Below are 24902 nucleotides of genomic sequence, written 5' to 3'. Positions count from 1 at the left end.
TCTGGCCCCTCTCTGCAAGCAGTCTTCCTCAAATGCCTTCCTTTGGAGTAATCTTTTATTTTAAGCAAAACACACAAACAAAAGAAAATAGTGTCAGTTTTACTATTGTACACATGAATCAAAAATATCCACTATAATCACCACCAAAATAAATTATTGTCCCGGTCTGAAATGCTGGGAAACTGCAGTTTTCCTTTCATTCAAGTGGAGGACATTTTATGGAAAGATATTCCTCAGGGATAACTTACATTTTCATGGATTTGAGTGAGAGTTATTAGACATTTATTTATATTATAGCTGTGCATATTAAATTTAGTACTGTGGGAAACAGAAGAGCCTGATGAGGCTCTTAAATGGTCATTTTTATGCAAGAGAAATGAAGGATGACACTTCCAAAGGGGCAGAAGCTCCTTAAAACAGCAGCTTTCCATGAAAATGAAATAGCAGACAGAATATATTTTGATATATGGGTGACTGCACTCTTGTTCTTTAGGCAGGTGACTCCATGCAGCATTTCCCCAGTAAAGCATTTTCCAGCTGCATTTTAAGACAGAGAACCCAGCTAAGAAAACCCTTCCCTGTCCCCCTTTTCCCTCTTTTTTTTTTTTTTTTTTTTTTCCTTTAAGCACAAAGCAAAAGAAGTTTTGTTTAACGGGCTGGAGCAATCAGAGGGATCAGAGCTCAGGTTGCGGACGTGTCAGCTTTTCCACCACTGATCCTGTTCCCCTCGGCCATCCTGCATTTATTTTTAAGAGGTCATTAAGCAAGACACAAAAGGTGAAGTGCAACGTTACAGATTTATAACCTGGCCTGGAACACAGAGCTCAGGTACAGGAGGAGTCTCTTTGTGCTCTGCGACATCAAAGCCCAGCAGCCAAAGGCAGGGGAAGATACTCAGAAGGGAAATTCACATCTGGGTTCTATCCCCCACCTCCCTTTAGTCATCCCTTAGTGTATTTTGTTTATTTGAACTCTACCCTTCCTCACACTCAACTTGGCTTTTGCTGTGTGGCAGCACCTGCCACTCTCATGGAAGAAAACCTCAAATTACAGCCAGTTAAATCAGTTAAGCAAGAGATTTCGTGCTAAAAGCTCATCATTCTTTAGGTCACTTTTAATTCTTACTACTTAAACTGCAGTTAGAGCAGCCAGATCTCTGGATTATGTTAAAATCCAAATTTAATGTCCTTTTTAACTGAGCCACTACCTTTTAACTGAGCCACACACGGGAAACAATCACTGTCTCTCTTATAATTCATTCATAATCATTTAAAGAGGAAAAAAAAATAAAAGGGAATTGGAAGGAAAGGTAAGAAGTTTAAACACCCCGTGTGACATCCTTGCTCACATCTCGTGGCCAAGCTGCTCCTCTGATATGCTGCCAACTCTTTATCAAAAAGCTTCCACTCCAACTCTCTTTGTTACCAGTTAAATGCTGGGGCTGCTTGTGCTCAAAGAGTCTGTGGGCCCAGAGATTTATTCCCTGGCGTGTGTCTTTTAAACAGGAACATTTATATAATCAAACCTGCAGATAAAAAGGCACAGCCACATGGAGAGCAAACATTTCCAACGCGTTAGCTCCTGAGCAAGGTCCCAAACACGAGCTCACAGCCAGCGTGCAGCACCGGGATTCCTGTGTGGAATCCTTCCCTGCCCCTTCAAGCAGTGTTTGGGCACGACAGGACTGGCTTTGATTTAAAGGTTTTTTTTATTCCATATCAGGAGGAAAGCACCACGGAACAAAAATTCATCCACCTTTCTGTTCTGCTTGCTGGGGGCTCTCAACACAAACCTCCAGCACTGAGCTGTGGTTGAAATCATCCCTGCGTGAGCTGCTGAGCCCAGAGCTCCAACTGCAGCCAGCTCAGCCCTGATCTCTGCAGCTCCCCCGGGCTGGTTTGAACTGGGGGGGCTGGGGCTGTGCCCCAGCTGTGTCCTGAATTTGGCTCTGCTCCTGCCAAGTATTCATAAATATTTGAGTCTGCATTGCACTGGGGTATGTTCATCCTGCCCCATTGCTGAACTCCTCCTCCCTCTCTTGGAATCCCAGGGTGGTTTGGGTTGGAAGGGCCATTAAACATCCTCATCCCACCCCTGCCATGGCAGGGACAACCTTCCACCATCCCAGGCTGCTCCAAGCCCCATCCAACCTGGCCTTGGGCACTTCCAGGGATTGAGGGGCAGCCACAGCTGCTCTGGACAAGCCCCCCACATCCTCTGCCCTCCCCAGGCACCAGGGGACAGCTGTCACCCTGTCACCCGAGCCCCTGGAGGAGGGATCTGCCTCACAATGTCCGGGCTGAGCTCTGTAATCACCCTGTTCCTTGCATTGTCTCCCTACTCTAAACATCACAGTACAAACATCATTTGTAAGGGTTTTGATTTGCCAGTGCTGGTGTTGGATCCTTTTTCTGGCCCTGCAGCAGCAGCTTCCCTTTGTTGTTCTCCAGCTCCCAACCAACACCCAGCTCCAGCTTTCCTGCAGCTTCTCCTCGGGAGGCCAAGGTTTATTTATGAGACACACAAACATTTTCCCCAAAGAAATGCTGCGTTAGGTGAAGGCACAATTTCATTGCATGCTAAACATACAGGAGATTTAACCTAAAACTCTGCTTTCTCTATCACATTTCAGCAAACTTTAAAACCAGATTACCCAGACATGCAGCAATTCCTGGACAAACTTCTGTGGGATGTAAAGACTGAGCCAAACCTGTTGCCTCAAACCCTTTCATTGACTGCAAACATAGAATATAATCCACTAACTTTCCCATTTATTTGTTGGTTTAGTTCCTTTCTTCAACCTCAGTTTGACCAAAACCTCTCAAATTCACAGTGTACAAACAATGGAATTTGCAAGGTACTTTGAGGGAATAAGAAGCTGGAGAAGAATTTGGGATTCAATAGTTGTATGCAAAATAACACCTTGGTAGGGGCCTCAAGGAGCTCCATGTGCTTCCCTTGTTCAGGATCAGGGAAAACCAGAGGATTTTAACCTCACACAGAGCTGAAAAACAACACTGAGAATGCTCACAGCTGTTTAGAGACAGTATTTTCAAAATCCAAAAGAAGTCATCACACACCACAGCTCTCTCAGCCACTTCATTTGGACTTTGCACCCAATAAAAACCTAATGCTGAAAAAAGATTTCAGCAGCACTGAGATAAAAAATATCAGAGTACAGAGAGTGCTGCATTGCCAGCTCTCACAAACACTCTGACAAAGGCTCTGAAGCATCTGCTGCTGTTTATTTTTTTTGCAGGGGAGGGAAGTGCCTGAACTCTGACCACCCAAAGCAGCTTGTGACCCACCTGGGGACATCTCTGTGCTCTCACCACGAGTTTTAAATGCACTGGTAAAGGTTGGGTGAGGTTCAGTCATCAGGTGTGTCTGAAATGACCCTAAATATAAATAAAACCTGTATTTTGCCGCAAGTTTTCCTCATTGGTTTTCTGTACTCACAACTCCCAGCAAAATCTAATTTCTATCAAATCTAGAAGCATCCTTAATCTATTTTCTCCTTTGGACTCATTTTGCTGAAGGGACTTTATCAAACATTGCTTTTCATTTTCACAAACAGGAAATCTTTTACACACGATCGAGGAAGCCAGAGGCTTGTCCCAAACAAAAGGCACAATCTCCCCAGCTCCTGACAGGTTTTTATTTTCCTGAAACGATAAATCAGCAAGCATGGATGACTGCATTTTAGTCACTTCTTGCTTCAATTTACAGGACCTGAGGGAAAAAGGGTAACAAAAGGTATAATTAATATAATTAATATCTACGTGGATGCTCTGGGCCCCGAGCCAGCGGCTGTGCCTGGAGCCCAGCACGTTCTCAGGACATGATCACAGATAAATCTGGGATATTTTGATATTTAGATACAGGGAAAAGCAGGGATAGAGCCTCCTGTGCCAGCCCAGGGGAGGGCAGGGAGCAGAGCTGGTACAGCAGCTCCAGAACGGATTCAGCTCTTGGATCAGGATGGAAAATGCCTTTGGGATTTGGGATTCGGGGAAGGGACAGTGGCCACTCCTGTGGGCTGCAGGGCCCTGCAGGGTTGGTGCATCCATCCCTCCCCTCTCTCTGGGGGCAGTGAGAGGGTTTGGCACAAGAGCTGCTGTCCCTGCTGTCCCCTTCCACTCCCTCCCAGGAGAAGCACCAAAAGCCACGCCAGGTTTGCAGAAGTCTGGCTGACCCACCCCAAAAGCAGGACAGTGCTCCAGCAACTCCACACACACCAAGGGAGCAGGGAAAACCCCAGCACAGCCCATTTCCCACTGCTCCCACCTCACCAAAGGGGCTCTGCCCAGCTCTGAGCCCTCCTATGAGACCTGCACACCTCTGACCTGGGGAGTCAGAGGGATTCAGCAGCAGCACGTGGCTGCAGGTCAGGCAGGGAGGTGACACCTTCATCCCTTTAAAGTCCCCTGCTGCACTGAATCAATAACAGCTTTACCACTGACAGCAGCATGTATGAACATTCTTGGTAATTAAGAGTTTTTCATCCTTTTAAATTCCCCTTTCAATACCTCAAAGCAACAGAGGGAAATTTGTGACAGGAAGTACTGTAGCCCATATTCTTTATACTGAAATTACATTTTCAACCTTGAAAATGCCCAAGTGACCCCAGTGAGGCCGTGGGGTGATCACACCTGGTAAGAATGACCAGTGCTCTGAGAGTGGATCACCAGGGAAGTGTCACCACTCAGTGCTGCACCAACACTCCCATCCCAAGCAGAGATGGCTTCACCCACTTCCAGAGACACCCTGGGGATGCTGCTGTGTGCTAATCCTTGGATAAATATCCACTGAGCATCTTCAAGGGCTGTAAAAAAAGAACAATGGTTCATTTCCAGCTAAAGAACCCAGGTGATGCGTGCTCCTGACATCAGCCCTGTGCAGACTTTGGTCTGGTTGCCAGCTCAACCAGATCCACTTCCTGCTTGGAGAAAAGCAGGGAGTGAGTGCAGCAGGGCTCCCCCATCCCTGTCTGCCCAGGGGAAGTGTCCAGCACTGTCTGCAGTCACAGCTACGTGGGCAAACAGCCCTGGCTGCAGCAGGGACACCTCAGGCACCAGGACTGCACATCAGGTACCTGCAGATCCTGTCCAAAGACACCAGAGCAAAGCCTTCCTGTACCTGAGGGAGCACTTCGCTGCTGACATGGATTGTTCTCAAGTAATAAAGTGTTATTATCATCAACAAAATACCCAACTTACCTTTTGTAAACAATGAAGAAGCTGCAAAGAATTGCTGGATGCACGCCCATGCTTCAGCTTTTGGATTGACAAAGGCATTTAAGCTTCAAAGAAGCAGCACAGATACTTCAAAGCAGGAAAACACTTATTAAAAATTATCTGACAAGAAGTGACACTTCATCTGCATCCACAGTATTTAATTTGTTTGAATAATATAGTTACAGATAAACAGGTTCACTCCATATACAATTACCAATACCTTTGTTTTAATACAGCTCATATTCCAGTACATCAACACTATTTTATTTACAAGGCATTTATGTACATTAACATCTTTCTAAAGTCAGTGCATTGTCAATAAGTTTTATACAATAATTTACAAAGTGAATGTAGTTAATAGTTAACTTAATAAATTTACTACTAATTCTTGAATTAATTTAATTTAAAAAAATTAATTACAACCAATGTAACAAACACAGAAGATCAAATAACATTAGTAGATTGTGCTACCTGCTTAAATAAAACATTTTAAAGTAAATCAGTTGAAAATCTTTCACTTTTCATGGAGTTTGCGGAGGGAGGAGTAGACAAGTGGGTGTTGAAAAAGCTTCTAACCTAGAAATTCACTAGTCATGTTTGCTTTTCTTTAGGCTCAATGTTCAGATCACTTTAAAGATAAAAAAGACCATAGAGGATAAGGAGCAACACCTGACAGGTAAGACAAGACTCATTTTGGAACAGATCTGCTGTCCCCAAAGAGGCACAGCCTCCAAAGGCTGGGAGGGCTCTGCCTGAGCAGACAGCCAGACCAGCTGATATCATTTCTTCAATGGATAAACCCCAGATCCTCCTGGAAATGATAAACTGCTGAAGGTTTGGCATTCTTGTCAAACACCCCAAGATGAATCCAAACATTCATTGCAGAGAACCACGTGAGTAACAGTTCTGTTAGTGAAGGTACAAAAATCTAGAGAACTGGGAAGATGATGTTCAACAAAATTAATAAGCTGCTTAAGCTCAGCTGAAGAACAAAAGGCCAAAAGAGTGAAAATTTTTATATTCATTCAGATATGCAAACAATTTAACACTGAAAATGTTTAAAGAAATGCCAGCTCAAAAAAAAAAAAAAACCAACTCTCTTTTTTTCCAGTCTCTGCTAAGACTCAGTCACACTTCCCCTCATGCAAGAAGGCCCTTGAATTACAGAGCACGTTGCAAGGGCATGGAAAGCAAGTCTGGTTTAATTGCAAGTATTTGCATAACCTGGTGTAACAAACAAACAAGATAATTTGAAAAGGCAACCAAATTTTGAAAACAAGAAACTGAGTTAGGAAAGCAATAAAAAAAGAAAAACCTCCATCCATGAATGCTACGACAGCTACCTGACAGCCACAGCTTCTTCCTTTGAAATACACAGTGGATATTCACAGCCATTCACTCCAGAGCCCTTACAACAACAGCAACACAACCAACCAAAGGGTGGGTTTCAGTTGAATCAGATGCATTTTCAAAAGTGCAAATTTCAAAAGCAACACCAGTCATGAAACATAAGCTCAAGCATCTCTCCTTCCAAAAGCTGGGAACGTTCTGTGCAATGTGCACATTTTAAGACACCGTGAGTGTAATCACAACTACTCTCTCTAACCTGAAGTTTCTTCTTGAGGCAGCTCAAAAAAGTTTGAGCCAGCACTCTTCAGGCAGAAAAGCCATTCCTGAAACATGTTGATCTGCACAGCCAACACATGGAAAGAAACACAAGTATAATAAACCATTCAAGTGTAGAAATTAATCTCTTCTCAAATGATGATTTGGTTGTGCTCCCAACATACAGAAAGAAAGCAACTGACACACATTAGTGGTGGCAAAACTGGAAACTTCTCTTCCCCATGACAATAATTTCTTTCCATTTGTGCACTTTTCCTTCTCTTGCCTTCCCTGTTTTGCCAATAAAATGCAATAAAACTGCAGGAAAAAGGAGGTAGCAATATCATGTTGTCCAAAGACAACACTATAAATTGTTTTTCCCCGTTACCTTAAACCTAACGAGAGCCTCGGGGGGTGTTAGAACAGTTGGTAAACTCTACACTACTCTGTTTAGCTCTTATTTGGATGTTTAATTTAGCTCTTATTTGGTCCTAGTTGGCTTTTCTCAAACCATTGGATTTAAAGGCCAGTGGCAGTCTCGGATGTCCAACATCAGAAACGTTTCGAGCATGTAGTGAGAAAACAGAACAAAACAATACTACTGGATATTAACTGCTTAACCAGGGGCTCTTTTTGTGCTTTCAGCTCACAGGGGACAACGACAACCACAAGCTGCTCTCTGTCTCAGTCACAGCCTCCCCAGGGGCACGTCCCAGGGTTTCTCCCTCAGCCTGTGGAGCCCAGGCTCACTGCAGCACGCAGTACTTCTTGTAGTCGGACTCGAAGTCCTCGTCCATGCTGCTCGTGTCTGCCATCTTCTTGCCATCGATCTTGGGCAGGAACTGGGCGTAGTCCACCCCCTGCTGCTCGTAGAACAGAATGTAGGCAGAGTCCGTGTCGATCTCGTCCGGGTGCAACTCCTGACACAGGGAAAACACCCGGGAAATCCCCATGGGATCACTGCTGCACTTCAGCCACACACTGCTGCCCCCAAAAAGTGTATTTTGAACTGGGTGCAACATAAGGAATCCCATGTTCTGTCTCCCCTCTTTGTTAGCTCACTCCATGAATTACTTGGGAACTCTGACAATTTTATAGTGATGAATGCAAATACTTAGAAGTGTCAGAGCTGAGTTATTCACCCACTGAATACAAACTGCTGCCATCATGGCAATGTATTCCTGGCTTTCCATTCTTAGTCACTTTTCCATCTTTGTACAAAATAAGCATCTTCCCTTAAGTGTGGGAGCAGCTGATGAACAGATGTTACCTTGGAAAAAACCTCACGTACAATTTCAGCTAATAATTTTAATGTTTATCTGGTGCAGCTTTGGAGATGCTCCTGATTTCAAACAGCAGCTCTCCACAAATGTTTGAGTGAGTGGAAAGTGTCCTTGCCCATGGCAGAGGGGTGGAATGGGATGAACTTTAAGGTTCCTTCCAACCATAACCATTCTGTGATTCTAAAATTTCTTTAGCTAGAATTTCCGATTCTAAATTTCTTTAGCTCTGGGTAACCGAGGCAAACATTATTTGAAATAATTAGAATAACGTTGTGAAATAATGAGGAAAAGAAGTGCTTTACCTTGCAGCTGCTGTCATTGTAGCAGTACCACTTGTTGTTCGGGTTTTTGGCATAAGTGACATAATGACCCCCTCCCATAATTCCTGAATGGCACTGAGGAGAACGAAGAAGAAAAGAAATCCTGGATCAAACATCCAATAAATGACTCCCAAGTTCATTATCTGTGAGTGAGCCATCATGACAATCTAGACAGCTGGAGCTGACTAACTTTACACACACGAGCACAACAAATTAGCAGACACTTAATTCATCCCCCGTCTGACAGCGAATTTATGGTGCTGACTTTTGCCCTCCTTCCCTACACATCCCAGTGCTGGCACGAACCCAAGGAAGGCACTGGGTTAAAGCAGGGTGCCAGGGAGGCACTTCTGGCAGAGGAGCAGCCACCTACCGAGATTGCATATAGGTTGTAGATGGGGTTGACCCAGACGTCGTCTCTTTGGTCGTCGGCCGCGTCGTCCTCGCTGTGGTTCTCGCCCTGCCCGTTGCTGAGCGAGCTCTGCTCCCACAGGTACCCGTTGGCCAGAGCCCCCTCGCTGTCCTGCCCGGGGTACAGCTCGCTCTGGCTGCCCCCCAAAGCCTGTCCTTTAGTCAGGGCATCCCCCTGCTCGTGCTCAGCACCGTTCTCCCTGTTTGCAGCCAGGTTTTCCTTGCTGCTGGACAGTTTGTTTTTCCCCAGCTGGGGCAGCCGCAGGCGCCCTTTGCCTCTCCCCAAAGTCCTTGGGCTGCTGTTGGGGCTGCTGTTTTTACTTGAGGGGCAGCTGGTTCCACTTTTCCTCCCCAAGGACGGAGATGCTAGGACAGAAAGCACAGAGATTGCTAAGGTGAGTACAAACACAGTCTAGACTTCTCTTTAAAGTGATTTTTTTTGAATAACCAAACACTAAACCCCACTGTTTCACTGCAGCTCATGAGTAATATATAGAAATAAACCCCCATCTTTGTGCACACACATCCATACACCTAAAAACTGAAATTTAATTCTTTTATGCAGAAGCACATCCCTCACTAATTCCAGCCCACTTACACAAGTACCAATATCTGTTGTCACTCAACAACTTCTTAAATTTTCTTTCATTTTTTATGCTAAAACTTCACTAAGAAATATTTCCAAGTGTAGTGCTTTGGCAAAAAAAAAACCCCAAACATTGAAATTTTGAACATAACACTTTTCCCTTCCAAACACCAGCACAGAGTGGAATTTTCCCCAGTCATTCCCTACCTTTGACATTATTGAGGACAGTAGTGTTTAGGGAGGATGGACTCCTGTTCAGTGTGTCCCCCTCTCCTGCTGTGCCAGTGTTCTGCACTTCTGCTTTCCTGGTGTCCCCTTGGCCAGGCCGTGCTTCAGGAAGGCTCTCAACCTGCAGGGTGAGCTGCTTCCTTTGGAAATGACTCGGATCCCTTTGTACCAAAAAGGCACTTGGGTCAAAATTTTCTCTGGGGAATTTAACAATTTTCTGGGATTTTATCCAGCGGCCGTTAACGAACTGAAATCTTTTCAGGTGAATGATCTAAGGGGAAACACGGTAAAGAAAATTATTAAAGTGGGGCAATGATATCCCAGTGAGTGATTTCACTGTTCAAAGAGAGCTTTTCCCAAAACATACACATTTTATTCTATGCTAGTAAAAATCATGCTCTGTGTGACGATTTGGATTTTGGGATTGAGCTGGTAAAATACGAAACCAATGTTTTCATGTGGAAATGATGGCAAAGGTTGCTTCAATACAGTGATCAACACTGTCTGCTTTGAATAAGCTACCAAATGTGAAAAATAACAACTGCAGGTGTCCCACAACCAGAGAGGAGATCTTGTCACCATCTGAGCATGAGCTGTGTCAGAGAAGCTGACACTGAGCACAAACCACCACCATTTCCTGCAAGGCAGCAGCTAAAAACATTCAAAAGGACTTGAGGTTTGCTTTATTTGCCTGCAAACTCAGCCAGTGCCCCACCTGAGAGTGTGAACAAAGCAAACGATCTTATTCAGAGCAAGGCAGATTCAAATCTTGGCAGATTTGGGAACAACATGCTTTGGGCTTGCTGCTGAGGAAGAAAATGACACAAGATCCTACCAAAATAGGGGGCAGTCTCCAAAGATCCAGTTTTTTGGTGGCCAGACAGTGGGTCTTGCACTTGGAGCAGTAGTACATCTCATCCTCCCCCAGCTCCTCCTCGCTGGTGAAGGCTCTCAGACAGCTGTCCAGGTTGATGGGCTCCGCCTGGGCTCGGCGGCTTTGTTCAACACTTTCATGTTCTTCCACGATCTGAAAGGGAGAGCAAACTGTCTCTGACTTGGAAATGTAACACACACTGCTCAGAGGAGGGCTCTCCTCACAGTATCACACAAATAACTTCGCTGGGTTGTTCAGAATTAAAGATAAAAATGAGATGCAGCAAGTTTTAGCAGGAATTTCATTTCAGTTATGAAGAGGCAGATAAAAATAATTCACTGTTCTTATACTTGGGCTCTGCTTATAAATTATCCATAAAGCACAACTTTATAGATAAAGCTCACGGATTGGAACAGTTATTCCAGATTAACCCAGCTACAGGCTCACCTTCAGATGTGTTTTGTTGGCTTAAAGAAGAAATAGGTTTACTCACATGCTTAACTGTTTATAGTTACAGAAAATGTATCAAATTAAATATTTTGTAATGTATTATGTAATATATTATTATATATCTTGACTAGCTTAAAAGCAATTCACAACAGACAGGAAATGCACTGCTTTAAAAGCTCCTTTAAAAAGCTTCCCTTCCACACCATTAGACCACATCAGAGGTCTAAGTCTAACATCAAGACATCGATTTATCCAGAACACACTGCCCACGGTCTGACAGGAAAGGGACAAAAGCAGCATCACACAAAAAGAAAGGCTGCAATGGGTGGTGTCTCAGAGGTGCTAACAAAGAACAAAGGGGGTTTGATGGGCTTTTACCCGTTCCTGCGAGGTCTGGTAGCGCAGGTGCAGCGCGGTGGGGTCCCAGTCCACAGCAATGTAGGCGTTGCCCACACAAGCCCTGTCCTCTGTGCACTCGATCTTACAGCCACGGCAGAACCTGAATCAGAAAGGTTGGGTGTGGTCAGTGCAGCGTGCAATCGCTTCTACATTCCTTCAGTTCTGCCCCTCGTTTTGGATCCTCTGCACCCTCCAAGCTCCAGGCCTCGCCTTCAGTGTGAGACATTTTTATGTAGCAGTGCTCAGGGTTATTTGTGTTTTTAATGCAAAGCTTTACCAGAGTGAGAAATGGAGGCAGCTGGGTGAGCTCCACCATCTGCCTGCACACGATCCAGTGGAAGGTGTCCCTTCCCATGGAAGGAGGTTGGAATGGGATGATCTTTAAGGTCCTTTCCATTCCATTATGATCCAGTGGTAACCAAACCCAGCTACAACCCCAAAAACTCCACTGCTCTGTCTCCACAAGTCATTTTCACCACAATAACTAATTCTAGGGGCTATAAAACACTTTAAAAAAATGAGTTTGTGGCCTGAATACCTTACAGCAAGGGTCTGGAATTTTCATTAGCAAGTCTTTGTTTATGGGAAATTCCAAGCATCCTTCCAGGGTGAATTTCTCATTGCCCATTTTAGATCTTACCCTTCAAATGGCAAGGAACTCACAGGGGTAGATGAATTACATCTGAAAACTTGGGTTTGTGTGCATCCCCTCAAACCATGCAAGTCTGTGGACATACAAGGCTGCACACAGACACAGAATATTGTAAGGGGTTAACAGGTTTTGGATAATCTCATTTCTGTCTCCTAATTTAAAGTTTCTGTGGTAGCAGAACTTTCTGCTCTGCAAGTCATAAAGGCCATGCTGCAGTGCAAGTCTGCCTGGAGAGAGTTCTGGTGAAATTACATTCCAGATTCTTATTGTTTGATATTACCTCTGAAGTCTGAAATGTATCACAGGCCCATTACCATAAATTACCTTTCTGCAGGAGTGATTCCCTGCTGTAAATGGAAAAAAGGACAATTTACCTGTACCATGGACACCAAGCACAAGAATTTCCATCCTTCTGAACTACCCTGAGGGTGAAGGGGTACTGATACCCCATGCTGTCATCACTGAAACAGAGGAGAACACAACATCAAACAGCAGCACTCTCACTGCAATTACCTCCCTTCACTGGGCTTGTTATGATCACTTAAAGAAAACCCTCAAAATGGTAATTTTGGTTACAATTTACTATTAAAAGCTGCCTTTCCATGGCTTAAATTCGTCAGATATAAATAATTATCAATCACTGGATAAGAATGAAGCCAACATTTAAGTGCAGCTACATTTAACTGTACTAAAAAGGATTTAATTTTAATTATGGCCATTGTTACGAGAAACCAAATGAACACAATTTTAAATCTTGCAAGCAAGGGTAAGGCAATGTACTCTAACTCGGATCCAACTCACCAGTCCTGTGCATGGTTACTGGCTTCCTGAGGAGGGAGGGGGCTGGCCAGCCTGGAAACCTGGATCCACACAGCATCATAGAGGTCCCTTTTCCGTGTGTGAACTGTGCAGGGAACAATCAATGGCATTCCAAAGAGACTGGGCCGATTCTTCTGAGATGAGAGAAAATACAGCTCTGTCCTCATCTGTGGAAGCAAAAGGAGGAGTCAGATGTGAAGCTGCATTAACTCACACTGCAATAATCACCTGGTTTGCTGGCCTTGTGACTTATTTCAGACCTTGGCGATTAAAATTAATCAAGAATTGTATTAAAATTACTTTAATTCCAATATTAAACACTGTAAATTTTGATCACTGACTTGAAAACAGTTTAGATTTTATGATACGATGGCGAGGTTACCTGACCACATATAAATGTGCATAATTATCATGTGCACACTCAAAAAAATCTTTTGCTTTTTAAAAATTTCTTCCCAAGTGTGCAGCACCAAGAGCTGCTAAGCGTGCAAGGCCACTGACCATTTTCCTGTGCACTGCAATGATGTAGCCTGTGCAGGGGCTGTCACACAGCGAGGGCACGTGGCCGTTGAGGGCCCAGCTGGGCGGGCTGCGCTCCGTCCCGCATGGCACCACCGTGTTTGGCATCCCATTGGCAATGAGGCTTGGCTTGGCCACATCCCCGTTCATCAGGATGCTGGGGGCTCCGTTGGCTGCTGGCCCAGTGGAGTTCTCTGCAAGCAGATAAATAATTTATCAATTATCCACAGAGCTGATCGGGTTTTTTATCCTTTCCATTCCGTGTGGGTACCGAGCACAGCCCACACGTGTCCTTTCTGTAATCCTCGCTTAAAGACAAGCTTTAGTCCTGAGCTTCTCAACAGAGTGCAGCTGAACTGAGCAGGAAAAGCAGAGTTTTGTCTCACCTGTCTGCACAGGGCTGGATGCTGAGGTGGGGGAGCCTGGGATGGGGATCTCAAACGCGCACAGGAAGCCGCTCACGGACAGCCGGACCTTCTGGTTGTCCTGAGGGAAGTTCTTCAGGAGAGAGGGAAAGCTGCTCAGGCACTTGGATACCTTCAGCTGGGACCAAAATGCCTTCTGTTCTTCTGCAAACCGCGTTTATCAGCTCCTCTCTCCCTCCCATCTGCCTCCTTACACCTTTCCAGAAGAATAAAGGAACCCCAGCCCTCTGTGGGAGTTACCAGTGGTTCCCCAACCACACCCAGAGCATCTCATTTCAAGCACTTTTGATCTACAGCCTCTCATTTCTACACTTTTGATCTAAAAAAATCCCCCTGGAAATATCCACACACACTGTAAGCCAGTCATTATTTATGGTCCTGATGTCTTGACAGTGTTTAAACTCATTACAGCACCTTAACTTGAGATTTATTGCCTCAAGATGATTTTTCCCCCTAAAAATATCATTAACAATCAATTTTAATCTATTTACAGCAAGCCAAATTGCTGTTTAAGAATGAAATAAAAGTTCATCTAGAGAGATAACAAGGGATTTTTTATCATACTTTTAATTAAATTATTTCACAGCTCTTGTAAGAAAGTTTAAATGTTAAAAACAACAAACAACAAAATCACCCAAAGCATGTTGCAGCTATAATTAATCTTTTTTTATTTTTACCTTTATATTGGAGCTGTGCACCTCTGCAAGCAGAATCTGCTCTGGTTTGAGGCCACAGAGTTCACTCAGCTGTTTTTTCAAGCCTGTGTATTTCTCATCCATGTTCAATCTCAGCCCATATCGAACAGGAGTGGTGCCATCTAATTTAATTACTTTAAAGGGGAAAAGAAACACCCTGGTCAGCAACCCAGGCAGGTTTTAATGACAATAATACATTACAGCTCTCCACTTATTGGACAATATTTTTTCCCCAACTTGAATGGATGATTTATTTCATTTTCCAAGTCAATTTTTAAGGTCTGCAGGCGATGTCACAATGTCAGAAAATCTCTTGCTGCATAGGCAGTAGAAAATGGTTTCAAAATTTGTTTCACTTTTTTACCATTTTTCCTTTTGCTCCTTTTCCAGCAATCCTCAGCTCCTTCAGAGCACAGTTTATGACCCATATTGTATTCTCCCCCCCAGCCCCTGCTTTTCCTCTGGGCAGATTTAGAACAACCTCCACAAGAGAGGGAACAGAAGGAAAGTTCTCAAAATCTCCATTTTAAAACGGTTTTGTATTAAATCCTTCAAACATGAGTAAAAACTGGCCATCCTTTTCTGTTTCTAAAGGTCTAATCTCTGTTTAACTGTGTTCCAATGAAAATTCTTGCACTCTTATATTAAAATGACTGTATTATTCTTAAGAAGTAGTAACACAAAATTTGATGTTTCATAGCTGTTCCACTTTTCCAGATTTTATTTGAGGAATGGCACGTTTACACCACTCACCTGTAATTTCTAGGTGCATGTAGCTGTCCATTGGCAAAGGCAAGGATAAAAAATTAAAAGGGTCAAACCTAACACTTATATGCCCACAAGTTTTACATTTCACTTGTGACTTCAGCTGCCCATGAAATAAATCTACAACAATGGATCTGTTTCTTCTCAGATGGTTTTCCCAGGCCTGAAACGAAGCACAAAAAAAAAATATAATACAAAGTTAGAAACTGGAGACTACTTCATTGGTCTCCAAAGTTTCACTGGCCTGTGGGAGTTAAATTATTTCCACAAATTTATTTCCTAATTTCTAATAAATAGGAACTATTTAGTTACAGCACCAGTAAAGTCCTCAACACAATAATCAAGGTATGACACCATTTAAAATATTTCTGAGGGGATCATCAAGCATCTTGAAATATTTTGATACTCCCTAATTTTGAGTTGTTCAAAATTGTTGTCAAGTATCATCTTCATAATTTTATTACAACAATTAAAATTAATTTCCAGCTCAAAGGTGAAATCATCTCTGTAAATCTCAGCTCTGACATGATCCAAAAGGTGCTAGAGTCCCAAAATGTTGCCAAAGGCAGCCTCATCAACAGTTTCTCAGCTTAGTACTGTAAGGAAAAGAAAAAACACAGAAAAACCCCCAAAGGCAAAGATTTGAAGCTACTGTAAGGAAAAGAAAAACCACAGAAAAACCCCCAAAGGCAAAGATTTGAAGCCCTACCTCTGCTGCTACCTCCCAGTCTGGCCGACCATCACTGTCCTTCAGTTCCACGTATGGCTTGTCATGAACTCTGTTCAAGTCCTCATGGAGCCCATCCAGAAGAAAAGCCAGAAGCTCCTGTGAGTCTTGCTGTTGAAAGCCATTAAATCTTGGAGCATATTTTGCTATTGTCCACTATGGGGAAAAAAAAAAAAAAAAAGCAGAAACTTATTTACTATCATGTAAAAAATGTAAAAATAAATCAAAATACTGTAGATGAGATATGTGCTCAATGAACACAAATTCAATTGCCAAGAGCTGAAGGGAGCCCCTTTGCTTTCAGAACAAAAGCTCATTTACAGGTAAATGCATCACCTTTTGTACCAAACAAGTGCTACAAAAGCCACTTCTTATGGCACAGCTTGTGTCATACCACATAACTCCTTTGGCTTTATAAACACTAATTCCACCAGGTCTGATGAACACTGACTCCTTCTAGGGAAAACTCTGAGTCTCTAAACAGCTGCAATACAAGGAACACCAAGAAAAAGTGCACTGAATTTCTGCTTTTCCAAGAAACCCTTGTTTTCCACCCCAGAATAACTCACCCTCAGCTTTAAGGGTGCTATGTTCTTCTGGGTGCCACTCCACAGCTCCTGCACCAAATCCCCATAGCACTTGGCCATGTGTCCTTTCATTCCTATGGGGTTTGTCCTAGAAATCACAAAAGAATTAATACCAGATTCAAATGTGACCAGAGCTCAAGCCTGGAGATGAAGAAGGAAGCAGAAAAGCCTCCTGCTCCCAGAAACAAGAGGTTGTATTTCCATGCCTTTAACGTAGTATCTGCTGCAGAGCTGGTAACACTGAATTTAAATCATTCCTTCCCACTGAATTTCAGCTTGCAGAGGCAGAACAGCCCTGAAGAAATGTTCCAGCACCCCAAATGGCACTGTTCTCCCCCAGGATTTACCTGTTGAGCTCGTAGAGATGCCTCCCTGAGATGAAGTAACGCGTCAGGGGCTGCGTGTTGCTGACACATTGGATGCTGGAGTTCATGAAGCACGTGTTCCCCAGGTTGCTCAGGCCTGTAGCACCCTTCTCAGTAGGAACTGAGCAAAAAACACAGCATTTTAGCAGTTGTGCAGATGAGGAAAGTGAGAATGTTGTAGCAGCATCTTAACCAATTTAATGGAACCTGCTCCCAATTATGACACTACACGGATGTAGCAGATGTTTAAGGTATCTGCTCTCTCTACTCTGCTTCACAGAAATTGAGGTATTTTGTTGATCTGACCCACCACAGACAGCAGTGCAATCCATACAGAATATTTACAGATAATTATGGTACTGAAAATTCTGGGTTCGTTTGTTAAATCTTAATTATTCCTTGCTTTAACAAAATCCAAGGAAATACACAAAAAATCCCACCCTGCCACATTTCCAGCATTTCAGTTAATACAAAGGCCAAGCAAAGCAGCATAAAAACCTCACCCAGTGTTAACAGGTCTTGTGTTTAAAAGGATTGTTTCAACATTTCAACTGTTTTCTTGGATTTTTCTTCTCATCATAATCCAGTGACTCTGTGAAAGACTCACCTTTGTGTCTGTCTATTTTACTGCTGTTTGCTATAAAAGACATCTCTTCTGGCCAGCTCATGTCTTTGTTTCGAACTAAAAAAGGACGTGAAAAGGGGCTTTTAAAAATTGTTACTTACTCCAGAGAGCTTACACAGCTGAAGAGGTTTAATTACTTTTTTCTAATATTTAGGATTAGAAATGTGCTTACTTCTAGCTATTATTTTTGCTAGTTTTCATTTCAATGTTTCTAATCATTACTGGAACTCATTCTAACACTGGCATCCCTCCAACCACACCAGTAACATCTTTAGGAAGCAGCCTTGGGATTGCTTTTGCTGTTGAATAGCAAATTTTCCAGTGCTTATTCTAATTCTCAATAAAGATCCACCAGGTCTGAACAAATCACTTCATGAGCCACCACTATCATTTTGTGTTGTTGTAAACCAACAAAGGATCCAAATGCATTTCAAAACAGGGACAAAATACATTTAACTTTCCTAAATTAGCTTTGCCACCACCTCCCCATAGGTTCCCTCTGTAAACCTCTATTTTTAGAATTATAGTCAATTATACTTTTTATACCTTCTATTACTAAATGCTGCTCATCTTGGATTTTAAGGTATTCCAGTCTGTGATCTTCATCATCCAGCAAAGTGAGATAGTTCTGCAGGAGGAGAAAACACATCACAGAATTAGAGTTCTACATCTACAACACTCTGAGGATCCTTTCACCTCAAATGGGAATTAAAGCACAAAAACCTCTGAAAAACAAACAGCAAGAGCCTTTAACTGTAAAGGATCTTTATGACCACTCTCATTTCTCTGTGCATGTGTAGTTAGTAGATCCTGGAGAGGAATAAAAACACATAATATTAAAAAAAAAATAAAGAAAAGAAGGAAGGAAAAGGAGCAAGGTTACCTCACTGTTGTAGAGCCAGAGGCGCATGTCCTCCTCCTTTATCCGCAGCCTCTGGGACAGGTACTCGTGGATCTCTTTGATGGTTTGCATCCGACTGAAGCAGCCAGTGTAAGCCAGCACCCTCTTTAAAGGAGCATTTGGGGAAGGGACATTCCCTGGATTCACAGTGAGAGAGCAGGAAAAGAGAATGGATTCACCCAGAGGTCAGATCAATCATTAGACACCGAATATATGCTCTGCAGAAAGGGTTATCCACTCGTAGTGCTTGTGTTTAGGAGTTAGGTGGAAAGGCACTGGTTACTGACCCTTTGGGACAACAAATTTGCTGTCACAAAGCAGATAAAATACCTCCCTTCTTAGCAAAACTTATTAGAAAATTGCTTCTCTGAGATTCTCATAGGAAATTAAAAACTTCAATGGAGTTTTTTACAAGTTTTCACATTTCTTTTTGTCTCTTAAAGACACAGCATGAGAGGCAAAGGGAATTTTCAAAATAACTTCAAAATTTCATTAGGATTTCCTTTTTGAGGGACTGTTTTAAGTAAAATATAAGGTACAAAAAACCAGTTTGGCTATTTTTGGGAGCAGCATGACTTTGCTTCAGCTCTTCTGTGGGGATGAATGCTGATTCTGTGCACATGAAATCAGCCTGGTAGCTCACAATAGAAGTACTCTTAATAACTAAATTTCTTAAAAACTAAATTCCTCAAAACATTCTCTGAAGACACCTGAGATTTCCACCAAAATTTCTCAACAAGCTCACACTTGCAACAACAAATTAGTTGGTCAGGATTGTTGCTCTTTCTAATGAGAGCTCATCTTTAAATAAAAGATTTGCACTAGAGATGAGACCAACTTTAAAGAGGGGGGGGCGGGTTGAGCTTTTTTTGTTTAAAATTCAGAAGTTCCCCCCTCCTTACAAACATGCAAAGCTTTTATTATCCAGCCCAACCCAAACTGGGCAACTGCAATACTTAAGTAGCCTGAGAAGTGGCACAATTCTATTTTCACTGTTAAAAGATTACAATAAATAAACAGTACAACATGAAAAGGTGCAGTTTTACATTATCACATGCAATTTGACAAGAGAGTAAATGATACCTTATAAATCAGCAAAGCATCAATCTGGCTTCAGTGTACCAAGCAAAGTATTCAGTTTTTTTTAAAAGAAAACAACATTTTCTGAGATTAGGGGTCAGAGGATTAGTTGTAAGATTACAGCAAGAAAGCACATTTGAGAACTCCACAAGATTAATAACAGATTGGACAATCAAATTAGTGCAGTGCAAAGTAATTCCAAATCAAGATCAAATTTGGCACATGAGAAGATTCTGTTCATTGGAATTTGGGCATTTTAGGATGTCCAAACAAAGCAGTTTCCATTGGATTAGGTCAGGCAGGAAAGCTGAATTTGGGCAGAGGCAGTTTGTGCAGCACAACTCGATGGCACAGGCAGCTGCTGACTACACAGAGGGTTGAGATCCTGCCAAAGCAGTGAAAAACTGAGCATCTGCACCAGGGTTTTACCCACATCCTGACACTAACAAGGCTGAAGGATTGAATTTTCAGCAGTCAGGTGAGCCCATTTTTGGACATGTTACTGGGGATGCAAATGTGTGTCCCAATGTGAATGCAGGGCTTCCTTCCAGCCTCTTGTGCGAGGCAAACTGGGAACTGGAGACAAATCCTGCAACACCTCAGCTGAAATGTGAGGCCACAACCTAAAGATTACTCTTGTACAATCTTTTGGTGAGCATTACCGCCACAATTATGACAAATAGATTTTAGCTGGGTGTTTATACTTTGTATTTAATTGTCTTTTTGAACTACATCAAATAATAGTCTTCATATCCCATTCATTGCATCGCTCTCTAAAGAGCATGAAATAATTTTGGGCATCAAAGCCCAGCTGCCCAAGTAACTCAGAAGCAGCTGGCTGAGCATTAATTCAATGTATTGTGCCACTGTTCTATCAGAGGGGTACAGAGGCACCTATTCCATGGCTACAGCAATCAATCCCAAAATGGGAATGCCCAGCTCTGGCTCTCCTGACCAGTTCAGCTCCTGCAATGCTCATTTCTCACCCCCAACTCACTCCTAACAGTGGCAATCAACTGATTTCCCTGCAAATGCTCCCTGCTGGCCCTTCCCTTGAGGAGAGGGCAGGGGAAAGCCCTGCAAATGCTTTTTCCTTTGAGGAGAGAGCAGGGCAGCCCTGGATGCTCCCGAGCGCCGACTGCGCCGCAGGGCGATCGAGCTGGAGCACAAGCACAGCACAGGGAGCTCCCCCAGCCTGGGCTGGCCTAGAAACTGCACAGGGGGTGGTGGTTCTTGCTGCATTCTTAAGTTACCTCTGGGCAAATGCTGAGGGAACATTCTGAGGCTCATCATACCCATATTGACCCAGACGTTGGACTGCTGGGTGCGCGTGGCCGGCTGCTGCCGCAGGAACAGCAGGTACCGAGGGAACAGCTCCAGCTCTGGCACGTTGGTCTTGCTGTTCTTGATCACCTGCAAAACACGTGTGGAACATTTTAGGGACCTGCCTTGCAAGTGTGGAGGGAACAGCAATAGGAACAGGAGTGATTCGGTCATTAAAAAGCGATTAAATTATTAAAAAGCCAAATTCTTTTATGAGGAGACAAAAAAAAATCCAAACTTCTCGTGGGGTTTTAGGCAAATATCCCCAGGAATGACAATTTCCTCATTCCTAAGCACTTTTTGGAGCTTATTAGCTGCAGGTTGTCAAAAGCAAACACCTTATTTAGTGCAGCATCACTCTCTGCACCACACCATGGAAAGAATATTTTTATAATTCCTGGAATATATGTGAATTCACAATGAACCTCATTAATTCCACTCGGTGTGTAATACTTCCACATAAAAGTTTCACAGCTGTTGAAAGACCTGACAAATTCAGGATAAGACATTTGGTTTGAACTTTGTGATTGACTTAAAACCTTCATATTGTACAAACAGGCTGCAACCTACTTTTGTTGCATTTTGCTGCATTGACAGAAAAAGCTGAGATTACCCCAAAAAATATTTTGCAGCTTTTCAGCCACCGTTTCTACAAAGATTTTGCCACTTAGATCTGTCCAAATATACAACCAGAAATGGAAGGACTGTTCAGTCTTTTTGTGACCATGTGAAGCAGAAGAAAACAGCTCAAGCTGTGAGAAGGAACGTACCACACTGAAGTGCCACAGTATTCAACTTCAGCTACAACAAAAACAATGGTGATGACATTTTCTGAGGGAAAAAAAGCACATTACTTTGTGTATAAAGTGATGTGGCCTTTTCTGGATCATGAAAGGTGTTTGTTTCCATGGAGAATGTGTGGGAGGAGGCAAGAAGCCAGTGATTTTTCCCTGTAAAATAATTGTCTGCACTAGAGCCAACAGACCAAATTGTCAAAAATATAGAGATAATACTCTCCCATCTGTGACACTGCATGTTTGTGACACCAACCACCAAAAACCTATTGCTACCAGCACAAAAATCCCCTCACATCCTTTCTTTAAGTGCATCTCCTACAAGGGACTACCTGACACAGAACAAACCAACCACCCTGTGGAATAAATACGCTCAAGAGAAATGGAAGAAAAAGTTCCCAATGTTTCCAAGTGAGCAGACTCCTGCAGCTCCAGCTCCCAGGTGCTCCTGAGCAGCCATTCTGCCAGAGGAGAGTCCTGGCCTGCTCTCTTTCCTGGACTCACCTAGAGCCAGCTGCTTTTGAGCTCTTCCCCCAGCTCTGCACATTGTGTTTGTGTGATGCTGAACCTGAAGGAGGAATTGTTGCCTTCCCCCCACTTCACAACATTGCCAGAGAGGAGGAACAGGTTTTCAGAGCTGCAGGTGTGCCACTTTTCATTTTACAGCTTTTTAACTGTGTCTCAGCCTTAAAGATGGCAGTTTTGATGCCAAGCCTTTTAGCTGAGCTCAGGTTTAGTTCTGTGTGCTTTAGCAAACAGCAGCAGCTGAGCAGCACCTCTGCCCTGCTGCCAGAGCCCCTGGGATTGTGCTGCACACCTCCTCCTGCTGAACAGCCACAGCTTTCCATCCAGGCCCAGCCTGGAGGCTGCTTTTCCCCAGTTTGCTCTTCCAGACACAGCATGAAGTGGGACATGACTGTAAGAGGTTACCTCGTGCCACTGGACAAATCTGGTTGTTAAAAAAGGGTCTAAAAATCACAACTCACCGGCCTGGGCAAGGACAGGTTTGCTCCATACCAGTGGTAAAGTGCTCTCCAAACTGGTTCTGGCACCATGACATAGTCCTTTCCTTCCACCAGCTGTGGAGATCTCTTCAGCCTTCCACCCTCCATAGTTAATGATGCAGCCTTAAAAAAAAAAAAAAAAAAAAAAAAAAGGGTTTTGTTGTCACATCTCAAGTGGAGAAATGAGTACATGGCCACAATGACGTTACTTCATGAACACTCTTTAATTATTAAAAGACTTCTAAGTAACAATTAGCAGCTGCTTTTCACCCTGAGAGATGGTAGTTAAATGTAACAGTAATTAACGTTCAAGTCTCATTATTTACTGGTTCTCTAAAAGCTTGTGCAGTATAAAATTCATGTGTTTTGTTCTTGTGTCACCTACTCCAACAACTCTGAACAGAAAAATCCCATCTCTCAGCACTGCTCAGCACTGATGCTGCTGCTCTGTGTTCCATGTTCTATTTGCACTCATACTGCAAAAACTATCAGTTTTGTTTTACTATATTGTTATGCAGCAGCAGTAAATTCATATTTAGATGGAAATGTTGAAGTGTTTGGTTATCAAAGTATTTTACATTTCATGCTGCAAGCTGTCTTTTCATAAATACCTTTCCAATTGTAAGAATATTTTGAATGTTTCTTTTCTCACAAAACACAAGAGAGCTGTAGAAGCAGAACACAATTTTTTCCCTCTTATAGAATATGAGTAAGAAACCTAAATTTTGCTGTATGACAGAGCAGGATTGATCCAGAATAAAGCTGAAAAAAAAAAACCCCAACATAAAAAAGCTGTGATAAAAGAGAGTTAAAATGTGTTTTTCCTCTATTGCCACGCCTTGGCTGCCTTTACCTTGACTGGCTCCTGGGTCACCAGGGGCTGGTTATCAATAGCTCCTGGTTTCTGGGGGTTCAGCTGGAGCAGAGCATTCCCACTGGATCCAAGGAAACACTGGTTGTTATTGTCTGAAGTGTTGTGCTGCCTTGCAAAGCTCACCTCAGAGCCTGGGGTGCCAGGGTACAGAGTATCTGAGCACAAAGCAGGAGGAAAAGCAGAAAGAATTCAGTTCCTGATCCCATGAACCACAAAGGAATGAGTTACACTCTTGTATCCTTGCTTTAAAAAATAGCAAATTTGCTGCCCTGGACCCTGCAGTGAAACATGCAACTCCTCCACCCCCAGAGGGATAAATCTATTATCTCTCAGAAAGGGATTTATGATTTTATAGTGCTTTTTATATATTTTACATCATGACTACACAAACACAGCTCTGAAACAGCCTAACCAGTTTTGCATGAGCAAATGTGGTGAGCATTTTGTTATCTGGATGTCTGAATATCAAACTCCTAAAAACTCATATACAGAACTGAAGATACATCCAAGAATGCCTTGTTTCATTTTTCCTTGAAAAAGCAAATGGTTTTATTCTTATAGAAGCTGCTTTGGTCATGCAGAACTAAATGGAAATTTCAATAAAAATAAAATAAAGAACACTTGTCTCTCTAGCCTTTGTTTCCCCCAACCCCTATACCCAAAACCATCACATTAATTTACCTAATTTCAATTTAAGTTATGATTTTAAAATATCAGATACAACCTTCATCTGCCTTACAAGAAAAAAAAAAAAAAATCTTCAATTCTCACAAGAACTCCTTGAAAAATCAAGACTAAAATTTCTTCTTTCACAAAGATGGCTCTTAGGAGCTGCACAAACTCATTCAAATTTAAATCACATGCCCTGTAAAAGTACAACTGTGCTTTTCCTCATGGTTTTTTTGCTGTTTCTTCCCTCTTTTTGCTATCATTGCATGGTAGACTATAGGATCAACCAGCTTAAAACAACTTAATGTGAAAGTGGGGGGAAAAAAATCCACTCAGAAAATAAAACATAGGAAAAAAAAATACCTTGAAAATAATTCTGGAAATGAATCCCAGCATAACAGATGAGCTGCTGTTAAACAAGACTTTGTGTTTAGCCACCACAGAATAAAAAATCTTCGAAAAAAAAAAAAAAATCCTTAAAAAATCATTTTAAAAATCCTTAAAAAATCCTTAAAAAATTCTTTAAAAATCTTTAAAAAATCCTTAAAAAAAAACTAAAAAAATCCTAAAAAAAACCTTTAAAAATCCTTTAAAAATAAAAAAAAACTTTAAAAATCCTTTAAAAAAACCCTAAAAAATCCCTAAAAATCCTAAAAAAATCCTAAAAAAATCCTTAAAAAAACCT

General features: G+C 42.5%; 1 protein-coding gene across 5 annotated transcripts in view; it reads right to left on the bottom strand.

Moving 5' to 3' along the window:
- Positions 1-5368: 5368 nt before the first annotated feature.
- Positions 5369-24902, bottom strand: part of USP32 (ubiquitin specific peptidase 32) — a 63192-nt gene continuing 43658 nt past the window's right edge. For 4 of the 5 annotated variants that reach the window (XM_053961279.1, XM_053961283.1, XM_053961281.1 and 1 more), the window contains 21 exons: positions 23528-23703; positions 22657-22797; positions 20807-20966; positions 18456-18610; positions 18119-18200; positions 17555-17629; positions 16930-17068; positions 16565-16670; positions 15978-16151; positions 15257-15431; positions 14486-14637; positions 13770-13881; positions 13366-13577; positions 12847-13031; positions 12420-12506; positions 11373-11493; positions 10506-10697; positions 9650-9941; positions 8819-9222; positions 8428-8520; positions 5369-7762 (listed from right to left, as the gene is read on the bottom strand). In XM_053961279.1, the coding sequence (XP_053817254.1) occupies positions 7589-7762; positions 8428-8520; positions 8819-9222; positions 9650-9941; positions 10506-10697; positions 11373-11493; positions 12420-12506; positions 12847-13031; positions 13366-13577; positions 13770-13881; positions 14486-14637; positions 15257-15431; positions 15978-16151; positions 16565-16670; positions 16930-17068; positions 17555-17629; positions 18119-18200; positions 18456-18610; positions 20807-20966; positions 22657-22797; positions 23528-23703 (3407 nt within the window). In that variant the 3' untranslated portion in view covers positions 5369-7588. The remainder of the gene's footprint in view (positions 7763-8427; positions 8521-8818; positions 9223-9649; positions 9942-10505; positions 10698-11372; positions 11494-12419; positions 12507-12846; positions 13032-13365; positions 13578-13769; positions 13882-14485; positions 14638-15256; positions 15432-15977; positions 16152-16564; positions 16671-16929; positions 17069-17554; positions 17630-18118; positions 18201-18455; positions 18611-20806; positions 20967-22656; positions 22798-23527; positions 23704-24902) is intronic. The other variant, XM_053961280.1, reaches the window with a different exon arrangement.

The sequence above is a fragment of the Vidua chalybeata genome, chromosome 20 (assembly GCF_026979565.1).
Source record: "Vidua chalybeata isolate OUT-0048 chromosome 20, bVidCha1 merged haplotype, whole genome shotgun sequence".
Taxonomy (NCBI): domain Eukaryota; kingdom Metazoa; phylum Chordata; class Aves; order Passeriformes; family Viduidae; genus Vidua; species Vidua chalybeata.
The sequence above is the reverse complement of the archived record's forward strand: the minus strand, read 5'-3'. Positions and strand labels throughout refer to the sequence as shown.